This window comes from Danio aesculapii, chromosome 7 (assembly GCF_903798145.1).
Source record: "Danio aesculapii chromosome 7, fDanAes4.1, whole genome shotgun sequence".
Taxonomy (NCBI): Eukaryota; Metazoa; Chordata; class Actinopteri; order Cypriniformes; family Danionidae; genus Danio; species Danio aesculapii.
The window spans coordinates 12,979,886-13,000,101 of record NC_079441.1 but is presented as its reverse complement, the minus strand read 5'-3'; the positions used below and the strand labels follow the sequence as shown (position 1 = coordinate 13,000,101).

The window sequence follows — 20,216 nt, the reverse complement described above, 5'->3', positions numbered from 1 at the left end:
AACCATTGCCTAGTTAACCTAATTACCCTAGTTAAGCCTTTAAATGTCACTTTAAGCTGTATAAAACATCTAGTAAAATATTATTTACTGTCATCATGGCACAGATAAAATAAATTGGTTATTAGAAATGAGTTATTAAAACTATTACGTAGAAATTGGGGAAAAAAATAAACAGGGGGGCTAATAATTCAGGGGGGCCTGAATATATATATAAGATATAAGACTGTCTATCTGTAAACAAATAAAAAAATCTTTAAATATATAAAATATATAAGTATAAAGATCTGGAGCTATAAATGTAATTATTTTTATAAGCACCCCCTGTAAAGTGAAAAAATCCTGGAGCTGCCACTGGGTAAAATGTAACAAACAAGCAACTTCAGTTCATTTTAAATGCAAGTTGATGCAAATGATTTAGAACTAACTGGCCAGCTTCCCATGGGAATCTTTAGCTTCTCAAAGAGTCTTCTTCATCGCCTTTCTAGACGTGCGTCTTTAAACATCCTCCTTTTCTCTCAACCCAGAGCTGATCCAGACGGAGATGCATCACCTGCGGACGTTACGGATCATGTGTGATGTGTATAGCAAGGGTCTGTTGACGGATTTGCAGCTGGAGCACCAGGTGGTGGAGAAGATGTTCCCCATGCTGGATGAACTCCTGGAGCTGCACTCCTTCTTTTTCAGCGCTCTGCTGGAGAGAAAGAAAGAGGCTCGGCTGGACGGAACAGACGGGTTCTTGATCCACAGGATAGGAGATGTGCTGGTCAGCCAGGTGAGGACATTTTATACAGTTGAAGTCAAAATTATTAGCCCTGCTGAGACATTTCTATTCTTGTAAAATTATTTCACAAGTGCTTTTTTACACACAATAGTTTGAATAACAAATTTCTGATTTACTTTGTCGTTGCCATAATTACATTTTAATGAATTTAAATTTTAATAATTAAGTTTTACTATATTAAATTACCAATTTAACTTGTTCACTATTTTGTAAAACACTAGTATTCAGAATAATGTGCAACTGAATTACATTAAGGCTGGTTAGCACTGTAGCCTCACAGCAAGAAGACCGCTGGTTCAAGTCCCGGCTGAGCCAGTTGGCGTTTCTGTGTGGAGTTTGCATGTTCTCCCCGTGTTGCGTTGGTTTTCTCCGGGTGCTCCAGTTTCCCCCACAGTCCAAAGACATGCGCTGTAGGTTGTTTTCACATGACGTCATTGATGACACGCGAGACTCAGATGGAGGGCAGGAAGTGATTCTTCTACATAGGAATCGCTATCAGAAGATAAAAAATCTTTATTTGTTGTTTATAATTGTTTAAATCAGCCAAAATGATGAATGCCAAAGAGCTTTTATAGGCCTTTAAAAGTTTGTAACATCTCCTCTATGTAAGATGTACAATAGCTATGGGTTGAGCTGGAATAGCATCCGCTGTGTAAAACATATGCCGGAATAGTTGGCGGTTCATTCCGCTATGGCGACCCCTGATAAATTATCAGACTAGGCCAAAAGAAAATGAAAGAATGAATGAGTAATTAGGTGAAATAGGTAAGTTATATCCTTTGGTGAGTTATAAACAGTGTCAACTGGACAGCAGTGGACAATGAAACAAAAAAAGTCTTGATGGCAACTAATATTTTCCTTAAAATTGTTTTTAAAGAAATTTAAATGTGGTAATTCCAGCCAAACAAAAAAAAGATGTCCTATAGATGTAAAAAAAGTGATTGATAGATAGATAGATAGATAGATAGATAGATAGATAGATAGATAGATAGATAGATAGATAGATAGATAGATAGATAGATAGATAGATAGATAGATAGATAGATAGATAGATAGATAGATAGATAGATAGATAGATAGATAGATAGATAGATAGATAGATAGATAGATAGATAGATAGATAGATAGATAGATAGATAGATAGATAGATAGATAGATAGATAGATAGATAGATAGATAGATAGATAGATAGATAGATAGATAGATAGATAGATAGATAGATAGATTGATTGATTGATTCAACTTTATTGTCATTACACATGTACACGTACAATACAGCAAAATGCAGTTTAGGTCTAACCAGCAGTGCAATAGCAGCAAGTGCAGAATACAGGTATAAGTTATAAAGTGCAGTTATAGAAAAACTATGGTGATATTTACAGATGGATGTACTATGAACATTATATACAGGTTGTATTAGCTATGAACAGAGATTTACAATAAATGAATATATGTACAGGTTGCTATTAATAATCAGAAGTGTGCAGATAGATAAACATAATTACAAATGTATATGTACAGTGGGTGCGCATATGACACAAACACTCATCAGCTTCCAAGCAGTTTGATTGTTGACATACAGGCTCCTGTAATGATTTCTTACATGATGGGCTTCAGTTTACAGACTCCAACGCAGAAAGCATGAAGAGAATCTATGGCAAATTCTGCAGCCGACATAACGAAGCAGTCAACTTCTACAAGGATCTGCATGCTAGAGACAAACGCTTCCAGGCCTTCATCAGGGTAAATACTTCACTTCTTTGTTTTAGCTATTCTTTTTTCCATAAGGAGTACCTAACAGACCTTCGATGTGTCTTTATCTCCAGAAGAAAATGAGCAGCAGTGTTGTCCGGCGCCTGAGCATCCCAGAGTGTATATTACTGGTCACTCAACGGATAACAAAGTACCCGGTGCTTTTACAGAGGATCCTGCAGCACACCAAAGGTGAGATTCAGTCAGACAGCTGGGATTTAAAGCCATAGTTCATGCAAAAAAAATTATATCTATTAATTTACTTTCTCACGCTTCCAAAATTTTATGGATTTCTTTATTCTGTTGAACAGAAATGAAGATATTTTAGCTGTAAACTGGTTGCTATTAACATCCATAGTAGGAAAAAACAAATATGGAAGCCAGTGGTTTCAGGTTTTCAGCATTCATCAAAATATCTACTTTTTGTGTCCGACAGAAAAAAGAAACGTTTTGAGGGTGAGTAAATGATGACAAACTCATTTTTGGGTGAACCGAAATGCTATTTTTGAGTCACAGCTGTGGAGTGAAGTCTCAGTGCTCCATCAGTGCTTAAGAAGAGCACCAATGTTTCACTTTCAGTAAACACGGCTGTCCTACGGGTAAACCAAATACATGACACGCAACCTGTAAACACTCCGCGCTCACTGTAAATCACTTCCAACTGCTGCACAGCGAGTCTGAGAGGCTTTTTGGTCACATTCCCAACAAAGAGATTTTAAAGTGAGTGTCAAGTTTAACAAATATAATTTCAGGGGCAATTTGAGAAGCAGCTTATAGCTCTCAAGAGGATTTTAAATGGCCAGTCTAATGTTACAGTCAAACAAAACGCACTGGTCTGTTGTTTATAGGAATTTATTGCAATTCAGTTTCAAAATACAGCTGCATCCTCACAGCAAAAAGGTCGCAGGTTTGAGTCCCAGCCGGGCCAGTTGGAGTTTCTGTGTGGAGTTGGCATGTTCTCCTCGTGTTGACGTGGGTTTTCTCCGGGTGCTCAGGTTTCCCCCACAGTTCAAAGACATGCGCTATAGGTGAATTGGATTAACTAAATTGGTCATAGAGTATATGTGTGTGAATGCAAGAGTGTATGGGTGTTTCCTAGTACTGGGTTGCAGCTGGAAGGGCATCCGCAATATAAAACATGCTGGAATAGTTGGCGGTTCATTCCGCTGTGGCGACCCCTGATAATTCAGTGTACTTTCACATCTGTGGTTTGGTTCATGTGGTCCGGACCAAGGGCAACAAATGATACATTGTAGTATTTTTCTGCAGTCTTTGGGTGTTTTTCACACCACACTAATTGCTTTGGTCTGAACCAGCTGAAAAGAACCAAAATGCAGTCATGTGACAAAATCCACATCACTCATTGGCCAGATGTTATTGAATGTATTTTCCCCTCAACTGCTTTTGGATTAGTCAGAACTGTTTCGATTAACAGGTTGTGGCCTCAGAGTTAACAGCTTCTGCTTGTTGAGCTGCTCCTTCTTTGAGGAGATTTTAACTGAATCCAACACTGAACTGGGAGAGATTCTGGAGCTGTGTTTTGTCAAATCATGCTTGCTCTGTCTTTTATAATTCTCTGGAACATAATTAATATTGAACTGTAAGCACTTCTGTCTATGTGTCGTGTCCTTTGAAAACCGAAATACAGAAACAGAAGAAGCCCTGTGGAAATAGCAGAATGGAATTTTCTCCCTCTGCTGTAACATTATCTGTAACAGCATCTCTGGCCACGCCCCTCAACTGCGCAGTGTGTGTGCGCGGTAAAAGTACGTTTGTGATCTCACTGGCCCGGAAGTATTTTTTTGTAGTCCCCAAAATTCGTTCATTGTAGGCTTTGCTAAGCTAACTCTGTAAAAACCAAGGTCTCCCTTTGCATTGAACTTTGAGCGTCTTACATTCAGAGATGCTGTTTATGTTCACACAGCTACATTACACATCAACTAAAGTTTAAAATATGATATCGTAGTGGACCACCCCTTTAATACAACAGTGTGAGAGCAACATCTTGTGGACAAACCATACACTGCCCTACATATAAATACTGTACATATTTTACAATCTACTGCCAAAATGTGTGATTGATTTCACAAATGACCTAGGAAGAGTTTGAAAAATAAGGTTTAAATAAAAATGGCTCTAAATATTGGGATATTTTGAAACATGGCAACAACATCTTGGATATTCAGTGTTTTGTTCAGCTGTAGTCAGAAAATCATTGAGTATTGGGTTAGATTTAGGACCATCCTGCCAAATGTGGTTGTTCTAGGTTTTATGGTTTTGGTTGGCCTGACACTTTTAAGGCAGAATAGAAATAATAATGTGAAAATAAGAACAAACCTGTGGTGTTTCTACCCTTAACAAACCTGTGTGTATATGTGTGTGCGCAGAGAACGAGAAGGATTTTGAGGACTTGACGCAGGCTCTTCAGTTGTTGAAGGATATAATTGCGTCGGTGGACAGTAAAGTGAATGAACATGAGAAGAAGAAGAAGTTGAAGGAGATCTACGGCCGAACGGACAGCAAGTCAATCACGCGAATGAAGAGCGGACAGATGTTTGCTCGAGAGGATCTGGTGCGCGGACGCAGGCTTCTTCATGACGGGCCTCTGCAGCTGAAGAACACAGCCGGACGACTCAAGGGTACAGCTTATGTTATGTCATGTCATGTCATGTCATGTCATGTCATGTCATGCCATGTCATGTCATGTCATGTCATGTTATGTTATGTTGTTATGTTATGTTATGTTATGTTATGTTGTGTTGTGTTGTGTTGTGTTGTGTTGTGTTATGTTATGTGTCTTGTCTGTTTTTGATTTTTGTTTTTGTTTTGTTTATTGATATTTTATTTTATCGATTGTTTTAGGGCTGTGCGATTTGGGGAAAATATCTAATTGCGTTTTTTTTTAAATTTATTTATTTTTTTTATTTTACAGATATTGCATTTTTGATTTGATTTGCGATTTAATTTTGTAGTCAAGCTTCAGCTCAATAATCTGCATCGTAGCTTCTTACTGCTAAAATGCAGTGACTTAGTTAAAGAAGGAACTGAAAAGATATTAACTTACTTAAACATTTATTCAAATTAGTTTTCAAATATTCAGAAATGAAACACTCATTTTTCTCTAGGGCAAACAGTAAACACAAATAAAAGAACCTTACCTTTCTGTAAACATGTTAAACTCAAAATAGGGACATTAGCTTATTATACAAACAAAAAAATAATAATTATAAAAATACCGAACACTCAACTAACTAACTAACTCTGAAATTGTACTTTGCTGTTGCTTACTACTAGATTGAGTGTCACTAGCAATACTTTCAGTTACTTTTTAGCAAGACGCTCCTCATATAGCCACCTGTGGGGCTTTTTTAGGTGCTGGTTGTTGTATTTCCTCATGCTGTGGCAACAATTCTTAGTAATGGCCTGTTTTGTTCATTGTCTCTGATTTAGAAACCAAAATATACCCATATTACTGATGTCCTGCTTTTCTTTGATATTAATTAATCTATTAATGCTTCTGAAGCAGCAAATGTCATCATCCTACGTTTCTGCGCTTTCCTGTTTGTTTGTTTTATCGTGGGCGTTCTACATAGTTCGGTTGCACAATTCTGATTGGGCAGAACGAAAGTGTGCTCAATCAATTGGCTAATAAGACTGTCACATACAGACTGCAGTCATGCATTTGCTGTGCGTAAGGGAAATTAAATAATTTCATATCGCAGCCTCTTGCGATTAGCTGATCACAATGTTTCAAATCGCTAATGCGATTCGATTTCGATTATTTGCACAGCCCTAGTTTGTTTTATTTATTATTTGTTTTATTTTATTTGCTTTATTGCTTATAAATACATAAATAAATAAATATATTTATTGCAATTATACACAATTATACACGTTTTTGCAGCATTTTAGTGTAATCAGTCAGTAAATCAATCTATAAATTCGTTATGCATTTTTAAAATATTTGTAAAAATTATATGAATATTATATTGTAATTTAGTAAACATCATTCACAACGTTGACACTTCAGAAAAAAAATGAATTTTAAACGTTATTTCATTTGATTTTATTGCTTCTTTACTGCTATAATTTAAATACAAATTTCTGAAATATTGCTACATGAATATTGCATGTTTTTGTGTGCATCTACAATATTTTGGAAATGAATGTAAACTGTAACGTCGGTATCATGTTTTTTTGTTGTTGTTTGTTTGTTTGTTTGGTTTATACCGTAGATGTCCATGCTCTTCTACTTTCTGATGTCTTCGTGTTCCTTCAAGAAAAAGACCAGAAATATGTTTTCGCATCTCTGGTGAGTGATTGGATTTTTTAAATGCAAAAATCAGCATAAAATCTGAATTTACCCCATTTTACATCATCAATATGTATTGCTCGAAATTATACATTTTCATTTACTGGTGGACTACAATATTAAATAATGTAAATAATAATAAAAAAAATTAATTAGTGTTTTTAATCATCTAAGATTAAAGTCTGTGTGAAATCAAAATTTACTATATTTATTTGGTAGCGCACATAGTTACACGTAATTTACACAAGTTTATTTTTTTGTAATCTTTGGTAATCTGTGTTTGGAGTGGCGGTCCATCTCTGATGACATCAGTTTGATGCTTCAGCCACAATATTCTTAACCACGCCCCTCATACTGTTAGTTTGCTCTGAGAGAATGATGTGCAAAAAAAGCCCTGCCCCCTTCTCAATATTCACTTTCAGTTGGAAGCACATCAACATATTGACCCAAAAATCTCAGCAACTTCCTGTTCACACAGACTTTTTAATAAATGCTATACTAGTGTTGTTTACTCATTGTTAATCATGTTAATGCTAATGAACTAGAGGGCACAATGTTGTTCATACCCAGTGTGAAACGTGTCTGTGTTCATTCATCTGATTATTGAATATTATTGTCGTCTCCCTCCCTCCGCCCTCCTAATTCTTTCTGTGTGTGTGTGTGTGTGTGTTTCTTGTCCTCGGCAGGACCAGCGCGCCACCGTCATCTCCCTTCAGAAGCTGATTGTGCGCGAGGTGGCACACGAGGAGCGCGGCCTCTTCCTCATCACCGCCGGCATCGCAAACCCAGAGATGGTGGAGGTTCACGCCAGCTCACGAGAGGAGCGCAACACATGGATGCAGATCATTCAGGATGCCATGCACTCCATGTGAGTAGCACACATTCACATCCTCTGATGGTCAATGGAGAAGCCAAAAGCTTTTTCTTTTTTTTTTGGGAAGCTAGATAATTGGGAAAGATGATGAATATATTTTGTTCTATAATTTTTTTATGTTAATGTTCTACTTTAATGTACTTTTAAAAACTCATCTCTAGTAACTGATTTATTTGATTGTAGACTATCGAAAAAATTTAGCTTAAAGGGGCTAATAATTTTGACCCTAAAATGGCTTTTAAAAAATTTAAAACTGCTTTTTTTCCAGCCTAAATAAAACAAATAAGACTTTCTCCAGAACAAAATATATCAGACTCTGTTAATAAAATTGTTCTGTTAAACATCATTTGGAAAATGTAAAAAAAATAAATAGAATTCAAAGGGGGTTTTATAATTCTGACTTCAACTATATATATATATATATATATATATATATATATATATATATATATATATATATATATATATATATATATATATATATATATATATATATATATATATATATATATATATATATATATGTATGTATATATGTATATGTATATATATATCAATCTTTTTTTTTAAAGTAGAGCTGCACAATATATCGTCTCAACACCGATATCGCAATGTTATCCTTCGCAAAAGTCACATCGCAGGGTATATCCAATGTTGAGTTTTGCGTGTGTTTTTGATGCCTGTGATTGTATAATGTTATTAAAAAAATTCAGGTATAAGAAAATATACCATTTGTGACCTTAACTAGGATTAATTTTATTGAATTATTTTTATTTTTATCATTCAGTTACTGTACATGAATACCGTTAGACTCAGGAAACCATAAAACACTTCTTTTCAATTGTATCTATTTCTTGATTGTATTTTTAGATGCATGAAATGCATGAAAATATGAGTATGCAAATACAGAAATGCACTGCAAATAGTGCAGACCACAATGAAAATGTGTTCGTGTGGGTTTCCTCCAGGTGCTCCGGTTTCCCCGGTGAATTGGATAAACTAAATTGGCCGTAGTGTATGAGTGTGTATGGATGTGTCCCAGTGATGGTTGCAGCTGAAAAAGCATCTGCTGCGTAAAACATATGCTGGATGAGTTGGCGGTTCATTCCGCTGTGGCGAACCTTGATCAATAAAGGGACTAAGCCGAAAAGAAAATTCGATGAATAATGAATGTTTAACAACATAGTTTTGAAAAGTTTTGTGGATCACAAATGCATAGCAAATATAAATAATACACACAATTAATTAACCTTTGCTAGTAATAATTAAACACAGTTGAAGTCAGAATTATTAGCCCCCCCCTTTGAACTTTTTTTTCTTCTTTAAATATTTCCCAAATGATGTTTAACAGTATGTCTGATAATAATCATTTAAAGAGCATTCATTTTTCATTGGTTTACAGAGAAAAAGATGATGATGAGGGCATCCCGAGTGAAACAGAAGAAGACAGGAAGCTGCTCGAAACCAAGACTAGAGAAATGAGAGGTAAGAAACATAATTCCTCTTAATTTCGCTTTTTTTAGTATTTAAATGTTTCAAAACAATTTTCAAAATAAATTTAGATTTATTATTAATTATTAATAATATATTTCTTATCATAATTGATGCGTGTGTGTGTGTGCGTGTGTGTAAAAATAAGGCTCTTTAAAATAATTTTCTATTTGCTTATGAATGAGTTTCTACAATATGTTTGTTGTCAGCAATTATTTTATTCATTGATCGTCATCATCTTATTTTTTCTTTTCCTCAACCTTCTGTTTTATCCACTAAACCTTAACTGTGTTTCTGCTGTGGACGTGCTAGACATGCTGCAGAGGAAGGACGAGCAGATCGTATCGCTCCTGCTAGAGAAGATGAAGATCTTTCGTGAGATGTGCGGTTCGTCTGAAGACCCACAGGTCAAGATGCTTTTCAGGGCCAACAACGAAGAGGTGGCGAAGGGGGAGCCCATCATGACGGACGCTCTGAGAGAGGGTAAGGGTCTCTTCAGCTGAGCTCCACCTGTCTTTCCCAAACCCATCTCTTATTTATGACTGATTAGTGTTCAGGGGCAGCTGTGGCAACAGCTCATTTCCAGCTCTAATCCTCTTCCAGCAGTACTAACTCACTTAATGTAATGCAGTTAGTGGTGTGTGTGTGTGTTTGTGTGTTTGTGTGTGTGTTTGTGTGTCTTTGTGAGTGTTTACAATATTTGTCCACAGTATGAGTCTATTTCAAGTCAACGGCACCTTTAGAAATATGTTTTTTGAGAAAAATAATGTGTTCAATACTTATTTCCCTATGGAGAGTCCTCGGACAGACCATAAACCAGATGTGTGTTTGTGTATCAGTGGAAATGCTGCAGGCACTGATGAACAGCAGTCTGGGCGGAGCAGTCGGGCAGCAGGTGGCCTGTGCACAGGGCATCATGGGACCCGTGTGTCTGCCACGCAGAGCCGAGACCTTCGGAGGCTTTGACTGCCATCAGATGAACACCTGCAAACGTGAGCCATTTAATATGACCAGAAGGAAACGTTGATGCTGAGATGCAGCAAAGGCTTTTTATAATCAGGCACAAACGGATTTTGTGTGTCGATTTGACTTACTATAATTAATGATAAATATGTCACGTGCTTGGTTATATATAATCTGAATTAAGTCATTTATAATCCAAATTAGCTTTAAAATCAAAATTATCAGTTTGGAGTTACAATATAAACAATTAAGATAAAATTATTAGGCCTCCTATCAAATTTCCCAAGTCATGTTGACAGTATTTAATATTTTACTAGCCAAATGCTAGTATTCAGAGGAAAGTGGATTTTAAAGGCTTAACTAGGTTAATTAAGAAGTTAGTTTAATTAGGCAACTCCTTGGCAACAATGGTTTGTTATGTAGCCAATCAAAAAATGAATTAATTTTAATTGTATTTAATTTTATTGTTTTAAATTTTATTTTATATATATTTTTTATTTTCATTCTATGTTTTTATTTATTTTATATTTTATTTTATGTAAAATAAATGAAATAATTTTAATTGTATTTTATTTAATTTTTTTTTATTTTTTTTATTTTATATATTTTTTATTTTCATTCTAGAATTTTATGTATTTTATATTTTATTTAATTTAAAATAAATGAATTAATTTTAATTGTGTTTCATTTAATTTATTATAATTTTTTTATTATTTTATATATTTTTTATTTTCATTCTATGTTTTTATTTATTTTATATTTTATTTTATGTAAAATAAATGAAATAATTTTAATTGTATTTTATTTAATTTTTTTTTTATTTTATATATTTTTTATTTTCATTCTAGAATTTTATGTATTTTATATTTTATTTAAAATAAATGAATTAATTTGAATTGTATTTAATTTTATTGTATTTTTATGTTTTTATTATATATATATATATATATATATATATATATATATATATATATATATATATATATATATATATATATATATATATATATTATTCCAAGCTGAAAGAAATAAGGCTTTCTCAAGAAAAAAAGTGTAACAGGTTACACTGGAGTAATTTCACAGGATGGCTAATAATTGTGCCATCAGCTGTATATAATCTAATGTAACTGATTATGTTTCTAATATGAAACTACAATTTTTCAAATGCAATTTGTTCTGAGTAATGGACTTCAGCTGCAAAAACACACAGAGTCAACGTAAACAAAATAAAAACACAGATTAGTCACATTTTAAATTATTCAGAAGTGAAGTAAATTGTGCTACTACTCTAAATGAAATGAATTGGGGGAAAAAAAAACAACACACGCACCATAAAAAGAGCATAAAATCTTAAATTCCAGAAAAAAAGTCAAATAATAATCCAGTTGTTCATACAGTGATTGTTTTCTGTAGATGGTGAGAAAGAGGAGGCTGAAGATCTGCGGAGGACAGAGTCTGACAGTGTGCTGAAGAAGGTAAGAAAGCCAAGATTACATCATTTTATTGTTCTAAAATCTAAGTGTGCTGTTTCAGTATACAGTAGTGAACATTTGAAGTTTGAAGAACTTTGATCAAAGTTGTCCTAAAACTGTTGAACAACTTCCATTCTAGTCCTAAGACAGTTGTGAAAAACATTTCTGATTCACTTCGAATGTTGACTACTGACACGTATATCCACATGTTGAGCCTATTATTGTAAATTAGGATGCTTTAACACTAGAATAAGAAAATGTAAGAAACACATTTCAAAATGTCTAAAATCATTTAACCTGTAATGAATTCAGCAAGAACACATTAACTTAAAGGCAAAGTAACTTTTAAAAAATATATATCCCAAAGGTTTTGTTTATCTAACTTGATAATATAATATAATATAATATAATATAATATAATATAATATAATATAATATAATATAATATAATATAATATAATATAATATAATATAATATAATATAATATATAAATAGAAAGACAGATAGACTGACTGACTGATTGATTGATTGATTGATTGATTGATTGATTGATTGATTGATTGATTGATTGATTGATTGATTGAGAAAAAAAATCCTTCAACCTCAATTTCACACACCGCCCTCTAGTGTCAGTCAGTCTTTCCTACACACATGTGTGCTGTCAGGTTTTGTAGATAATGGGAGTCATTAGTGCAGCGAAGGCTCGGTGGAGGGTGGAAAATGAATAAGCGTCCATTAGGAGCCCAGCATGGCCTGAGTCTGTAATGTACATAATGAGCGCCGCTGTTCTGTGTTGTGCTGGGCTGTTCTGGGATCAGGGTTGCTGGGCTGATTAAACACTCTCAGCTAGGCTCAGTAACGCCGCAGTCTCTGCTTGTCTGCTCCACAGGGAGGAAACGCCAACCTGCTGCTGCTGCTCAAGAAAAACAGTGAGGTAAGACATGAGCGCATCATTTCCTCACACTGCAGCCTGCTAAAGCAATAGGAAGTTCGGATCTTTTCCTCGAACTGGATCTTTCAGACGATTCGTTTTAATGAACTGGTTCAAAAAAACAAATCACTGATTCTTTTACACTACAGCATAATCATATCATCATCCACAATGATGTAATGGCAGTCCTCCCATGTTAGAACTCAACATATCAAAATATAGAGTCAGCTATCATAATTTCAGTCCGTTAAAACATCACCTTGAACTCCAAAGGTGCTTACATTTAAGTTTTGCATCCCAAATGTTTTCCATTGAGGTTATCACAACTGTTTTGTTTTATGAAGATGTTTTTCGGTCTTGAGTTGGTCTCAGATTTGGCTGTGCAATATTTAGGCCCAATCCCAATGCTAATTGTGTACCCCTTCCCCATGGCCCTTGAAACAGAGTGTGAAGGGGAAGAGCTTCAAAATTTACCCCCTAAGAAATGGGACACCACTACAGCACCTACACACGCCATCATATGTCATCACGATCTCTTACTGCTTATGAGATCAGACGATTGCGACTGCTGTAGTTATTCCAGTTGTTATTTGGTATTTATCTTCAGGAAATCAGGCATATATTATTTAAATTCGTAATCATGACAAAAAATACTAACTTGTGAATCTCCTTCCACGTGCAGCTGTTGTTTAAGTGCTGTCATCAAAAATAAATAAATAAATACACCCAGGAATCTTTAAATAACTTTTTGTCAATATAGCATTGACCATCTTGACACTGATATAATCACTTTTATATATTACAATTTTATATGCAAGTACTATATGTGTATTTGTGATGAGTACATCTGCTCTTATGTCTTTTTGTTTGCTGTTGTGAGACTCATTGTTTTTGGACTTGTGTTTCCTGACAGCAGGTTCTGACTAGCGTCACTCACCTTCATGACCTCCTGAGCTCACTTCAGGTGTGTATTTTAAAAAGTAAAATACAAGTTTATAAATGTATATATAGTTGAATTTTCACAGTATTTCCTATATATTTTCTTTCTTCTGTAGAAAGTTGTATTTGCTTTATTTCTGCTAGAATAAAAGCAGTTTAAAATTTTTTTAAACCATTTTAAAACATATTCATTATTATTATTAGCTCCTTTAAGCATTTTTTTTCAATTGTCTACAGAAGAAACCATCATTATACAATGACTTGCCTAATTACCCTAAACTTGCCTAATTAACCTATTCAAGCCTTATTGCAGTTTAAGCTGAATATCTTGAAAGATATTTAGTCAAACATTATTTACTGTCATCATGACAAAAATAAATCAGTTATTAGAAATGAGTTATTAAAACTATTATGTTTGTAAATGTGTTGAAAAAATCTTCTTTCCTTTAAACAGAGAGAGAGAGAGAGAGAGAGAGAGAGAGAGAGAGAGAGAGAGAGAGAGAGAGAGAGAGAGAGAGAGAGAGAGAGAGAGAGAGAGAGAGAGAGAGAGAGAGAGATTTATGCTATAAGTTACAGTTAGTTTTTGATTATATTATGTGAAATATTTTCTTTAATATGATAGCTTTATATTTCATTGTTTTGTTTTTATTTTGAAATGCAGTGTATTCATGTATTGGCAAAGGTGCATGTTAAGCTCAAAAAGCATTCCTTGTTAACATTGCTGACAGCATATGCTGCTTAAAGTGTCTTGTGCAAATTGTCAATGTTTTGAGAGTGCTTTTTAAAACATGGTAAACTTATATACGTATTTAATAAACATTTTTGAACAATTTAAAGAAAGACTTCACCCCAAAAAAAAAAGAAAAAGAAAACTATGTTATCACTTACTCACCCTTTACTTCATTCCAACCTTTATGAATTTTTTTCATCTGTTGAACACAAATGAAGATATTTTGGAAAATGTTGGTAACCTGTAACCATTGACTTCCACAGTATTTGCTTTTTCCACTATGGAAGTAATTGGTTACAGCTTTCTTCAAAATATCTTCTTTTGAGTTCAACTGAAGAAAGGAACTCTAATTAGGTTTGGAACCACTTGAAGGTGATTAAATAGTGAGCAAATTAGAATTTTGGGGTAAACTATCCCGTTAATGCATCCTTGCTGATTAAAATATACATCTTCAAATTATTAGTTTAAATCGATTAATTTCTTGAATTCATTATATTTTTCAGATGTACTTTACGAATAAATGCACAAATTTTAAAATCAGCACAGCAGGCCTAGTGTATCCATTTACAATGATTTACTCTAATCTGTTTTCTGTTTGTCTCCTTTTGTCTTCAGGCTGTGGTCCTGCAGCAGGACACGTTTATCGAGGACCAGCGTCAGGCCCTGAGCGAGCGCGCCCCCTCCCGGCCCTCCTCTCGCCCTCCGTCACTGGTGGAGCAGGAGAAGCAGCGCAGCCTGGAGCGCCACCGTCAGGACGCCGCCGCTCTGCTCCGCCAGCAGGCAGCTCACGCAGAGGAGAAGAAACGCAAGGAGAAGGAGTGGGACGTGAAGGAACGCGAACTGACCGACCGCGAGGTGCTGCTGCATGTCAGGGAGGAGGAGGTGCGCAGGCGGAGCAGGGAGATGGAGGAGGCGCAGGTCCAGCTCCAGGGGCGCAAGGAGGACTATCAGAAAGATCTAGAGAGGTTGAGAGATGCTCAGAGAAGGCTGGAGAGAGAGAGAGAGCAGATGCAGAAGGACATGGAGAGAGTCGAGCACCTGAGAGAGGTCCAGGTCAGACTTTTTAATGGGATAGTTCACCTAAAAAGGACAATTCTTTTACTCTTTTTCAAACCTTTATGAGTTTCTTTCTGCTGTTGAACACAAAAGAAGATATTTTGAAGAATGCTGAAAACCTGTAACCATTGACTTTTATAGTATTTGTTTTTCCTGCTGTGGAAGTCACAGGATTTCAGCATTCTGCAGAATATCTTCTTTTGTGTTCGACAGAAGAAACCCTTTGAGGGTAGATAAATAGTGAGAACATTTTATTTTTGGGTCTCTTAAAGGCCATAGTTGATGGAGAAACATCAAGATTTTGAAGTGAAGAGGGTTTACTGACCCCCAGGGCGTCCTAGTTTTGTTGGAGTACTTCTGGGACCCCCGAAGGCCTTAAAGTCCCAATGAACCAGAAGCTGTGATATGTATTTTTTTCCGGATTGTGACGCAGTTCCTGGAGAAATGGAATTTTAAATAAGCAAACTGTGGGCGTGGCTTGTTTTTTCTACCGCGTGCTGAATGGCTGTAGTAAAGTGGGCATGTTGTAAGATGTAGTGAGTAGTAAAGTGAAGAGGGAGTGTGCTAGGGTGTTCATGGAAATGGTTAAAAAAAATTAAGCTATTTATTTTGGTTAACAAGCACAAATGAATATTAAATAAGCAATTAATAAAGTAATACTGGGTTAAATTATGTAGTAATTATAAAATAATTAAAACAAAGGAAACAAAAATAATAAAAGATTTCAATAAATTATCCAAACTCTAAATAAAGTAAACAAAAAATGTACTTAAAATATAATAATCCGATTTTTAAAGTAATAATAAAAAGGTAATACACATAATTAAATAAATACATTCATAAATAAATGTGTACTATAATGAAAGGGAAAACCAGTTTTTTTAAGTAATTATGTAATCTAGTTCACCCCAAAATGAAAATGTACTCACTATTTAATCATCCTCAAGTGGTTCAAGTAGCTCTGTTGAACTCAAAAGAAGATATTTTGAAGAATGCTGAAAACCTTTAACTATTGACTTCCATAGTATTTGTTTTTTCTGCTGTGGAAGTCACAGGATTTCAGCGTTCTTCAGAATATCTTCTTTTGTGTTCGACAAAAAAAAAAAAAGAAACTCAACAACAAGAAACAAACAAAATTCATATTTAAACAAAACAAAAACAGAAATTTCAAAAAAAAAATAATTAATGAAAAGTATTACAAAACGTAAATGAACTATAATAAAAGGTAAAATCTGTTTAAAAGAATAATGATGTAACTTATTTCACCTTAAAATGAAAATGTACTCTCTATTTAATCACCCTCAAATGGTTCAAGTAGTTCTGTTGAACTCAAAAGAAGATATTTTGAAGTATGGAGGCTTTAGAGAGAAAGCGCAGATGCAAAAGTACACCTTAGAGAGGTTCAAGTCAGACTTTTTAATGGGATAGTTCAACCAAAAAGGACACTTCTGGCATTGTTTACTCACCCCTTGTTTCATTCTTCTGTCGAACACAAAATAAGATATTTTGAAGAATGATGAAAACCTGTAATCATTGACTTCCATAGTATTTGTTTTTCCTGCTGTGGAAGTCACAGGATTTCAGCGTTCTTCAGAATATCTTCTTTTGTGTTCGACAGAAGAAAGAAACTCAACAATATGAAACAAACAAAATTCATATTTAAACAAAATAAACAGAGATTTCATTAAAAGTAAAATTAATAAAAAAGTATTACAAAAATTAAATGAACTATAATAGAAGGGAAAATCTGTTTTTAAAATAATGATGTAACATAAACATTAAAACACCACAAAATTAAAATTTAATCACAGTTTAGTCATCCTCAATTGGTTTATGTAGTTTTGTTGAACACAAAAGAAGATATTTTGAAGTGCTGAAAACCTGTAACCATCGATTTCCGTAATATTCAGGGGAGTGTGGCTAGGGTGTCCTTGGAAATTGTTGAAAAAATAAACAAATAAAACAATTTATAAACGGGCACAAATTAGTATTAAAGAAACAATAAATAAATTAATACTGGGTTAAAATAGTGTAATAGTTTTAAAATAATTCAAACAAAGAAAACAAAAATGATAAAAGATTTAAATAAATTAGCCAAACTCTGAATAAAGTAAACAAACAAAAATTGTATTTAAACAAAATAAAGAGAAATTTGATTAAAAGTAATAACAATTAGTAAACAAAATAATTAAATAAATACATTCATGAATACATTTGTACTATAATGAAAGGGAAAGTCTGTTTAAAAAACTAATGATGTAACATAGCTCACCCAAAAATGACAATTTAATCAGCCTCAATTGGTTCAAGTAGTTCTGTTGAACACAAAAGAAAATATTTTGAACAAAGCTGAAAACCTGCAACTGTAGCCCAGTACTGGGAAAAATCAATACACTCTCGCATTCACACATACTCTATGGCCAATTTAGTTTATTCAGTTCATGTCTTTGGACTGTGGGGGAAACCGCAGCATACGTCGAAAACCCGCGCCAACACAGGGAGAACAAGCAAACTCCACACAGAAATTCAATGAGATCATTTGAATCGAATATTTGCAAAATGATCATATTTATACCACAAGCATAACGTGTTAGCTACGAAAAGGTGTTTGTACAACAAAATACAGGTGGTACAAAACTCATTACAATCAAATGACACTTGAATATTTACAAAAAAAGAGCTTTAGTAAAAATAGAGCGCTTACGGACATTTATTTCAACATTTAAATCAGCCCCAGAAATAATCTAGCTGGGCTGAATCTTGTTATATTTTTGACGTCAGTTGCGGGCCGGAGGGGGGGCCACAAATGGCCTGCGGGCTGGCAGTTTGAGAGCCCTGATATAGACCTGATTAAGATATATAGTTTTTTAACATGACTGATAGAAGTTTTATAAAGCCAGTCGATCAGAGCCTCCCTTAAAGTTTTAATACCGGCCATTTATTGGTTATTTGTGAAAAGATTATAAATAATGATTAACTTATTTGTATCTTGAGTCCAATCTTCAGATAATACTTTCATATATTTTTAAAGATATAATACTATAAACATAATTTACTATATTTGTAAAGATTTTAAATTTGCTCTAAAACAGGGATGTCCAACCTCGGGCCTGGAGTGCCGATGTCCTGCATAGTTTAGCTCCTTCAACACACCTGCCTGGAAGTTTCTAGTATACCTAGAAAGAGCTTGATTAGCTGGTTCATGTGTGTTTAATTGGGGTTGAGGACACCGGCCCTCCAGAACCGAGTTTGGACACCCCTGCTCTAAACTTATAGACAAAGTTGAAGTCAAAATTATTAGCTCCTGTTATTATTTTTTATTATTTTTTTTTTCAGATATTTCCCAAATGATGTTTAACACAGCAATGAATTTTCCACAGTATTTTCTGTAATATATTTTCTTCTGTTTTTTTTTTTTTTTTTTAATCATTTAAGGTCAGTATTTTTAGCCCCCTTAAGCAATATTTTTCAGATTGTCTACAGAATAAACCATTGTTATACAATGACTTGCCTAAAGCCCAAAGCCTTTAAATGTCACTTTACGCTGAATACTAGTATCTTGAAAATATCTAGTCAAATATTATGTACTGTCATCATGGCAAAGATAAAATAAATCAGTTATTAGAGATGAGTTATTAAATCTATTATGTTTAGAAATGGGTTCAAAAATCTTCTCTCCGTTAAACAGAAATTGGGGACAAAAATATATAATAATTCAGGAGGGATAATAATTCTGACTTCAACTGTATGTGTTTTTTAACATGACTAACAGGAGTTTCATAAAGCTTCCCTTACAGTCTAGAAATAAACATTCATTTTTTGACAGACTGACCCATGATATTGTGTTCTAACATCTCTTCTGGTTTGTTGTCCAGGCTCGTCTTCATCGCACCCCGTCCAGCACATCCGAGGATTCGCTGAAGCTCCACAGCAGCAGCTCCATGGAGCGAGAGGCCTGGGAGTGCGAGTTATCGTCCAGCCCCAGGAAAAACTCTCTGTCCCGCATGGACTCCAAACAGAAGAGCCGCAGCCTGTTCTCTCTGGGCGGAAAGAGTCAGAGCGCAGAAGGACAAAACCAGATGCCCACACGACTGCTTCAGCTGGCCACATCCAAGGAGAAGAAAGACAAGAAGAAGAAGAAGAGTAAAAGCCAGTCTCCTCAGGATGCAGGTAATTCAATAGAGATCATGATAAACAATTGATTTAATTAGTCTGCAAAACCACTGCCGCTATATCCGTTCTGACTGGAATTGGTAACAAGTTCACTGTTGCAGAACATCACACATTTATTTCCATTTAAGGTGAGAGACTGCAGGCAAGAAAAAGACAGGGTTTTTTATGCATCTGTCAGTTTTCATGGTTTGGTTTTTTTTTTTTTTTCTTCAGACAAATGAAAAAACCCCCATCTAAAATACTTTTTAAATCTCATGCACATCAGGATGATTATCGCTCTTTCATATAAGCAGTGTTTTTTATACTTTTTTTACCTCATGCGTGATATCACTGGGGATAAGTCGAGTGAACGTGCAAAATGTGACAGTAGATGGGGCTTAAGGAATAGCAGAAATACTCCAGGACACAAGATGTCACTACAAACACTCAGTAGTACTGTTGCACAGTAGTAGCAGTAATCTGCTGTTAAAAACTATCCTAGAGCGCAGCCTGCATGTTAAAAACTAGCCTAGAGCGCCATCTGCTGTTAAAAACTATCCTAGAGCGCAGCCTGCATGTTAAAAACTAGCCTAGAGCGCCATCTGCTGTTAAAAACTAGCCTAGAGCGCAGTCTGCATGTTAAAAACTAGCCTAGAGCGCCATCTGCTGTTAAAAACTAGCCTAGAGCGCAGTCTGCATGTTAAAAACTAGCCTAGAGCGCCATCTGCTGTTAAAAACTAGCGTAGAGCATAGTCTGCATGT

At 34.8% G+C, this 20,216-nt stretch overlaps 1 protein-coding gene across 1 annotated transcript in view; it reads left to right on the top strand.

Moving 5' to 3' along the window:
- Positions 1 to 20,216, top strand: part of LOC130231686 (A-kinase anchor protein 13) — a 118,237-nt gene that overhangs the window by 95,497 nt on the left and 2,524 nt on the right. The window contains 16 exon segments of the mRNA XM_056461061.1: positions 525 to 772; positions 2,399 to 2,524; positions 2,608 to 2,725; positions 4,921 to 5,172; positions 6,769 to 6,845; positions 7,532 to 7,713; positions 9,122 to 9,204; positions 9,523 to 9,693; positions 10,050 to 10,202; positions 11,587 to 11,648; positions 12,536 to 12,580; positions 13,491 to 13,541; positions 14,862 to 15,095; positions 15,097 to 15,177; positions 15,180 to 15,299; positions 19,178 to 19,472. Of these exon segments, the coding sequence (XP_056317036.1) occupies positions 525 to 772; positions 2,399 to 2,524; positions 2,608 to 2,725; positions 4,921 to 5,172; positions 6,769 to 6,845; positions 7,532 to 7,713; positions 9,122 to 9,204; positions 9,523 to 9,693; positions 10,050 to 10,202; positions 11,587 to 11,648; positions 12,536 to 12,580; positions 13,491 to 13,541; positions 14,862 to 15,095; positions 15,097 to 15,177; positions 15,180 to 15,299; positions 19,178 to 19,472 (2,298 nt within the window).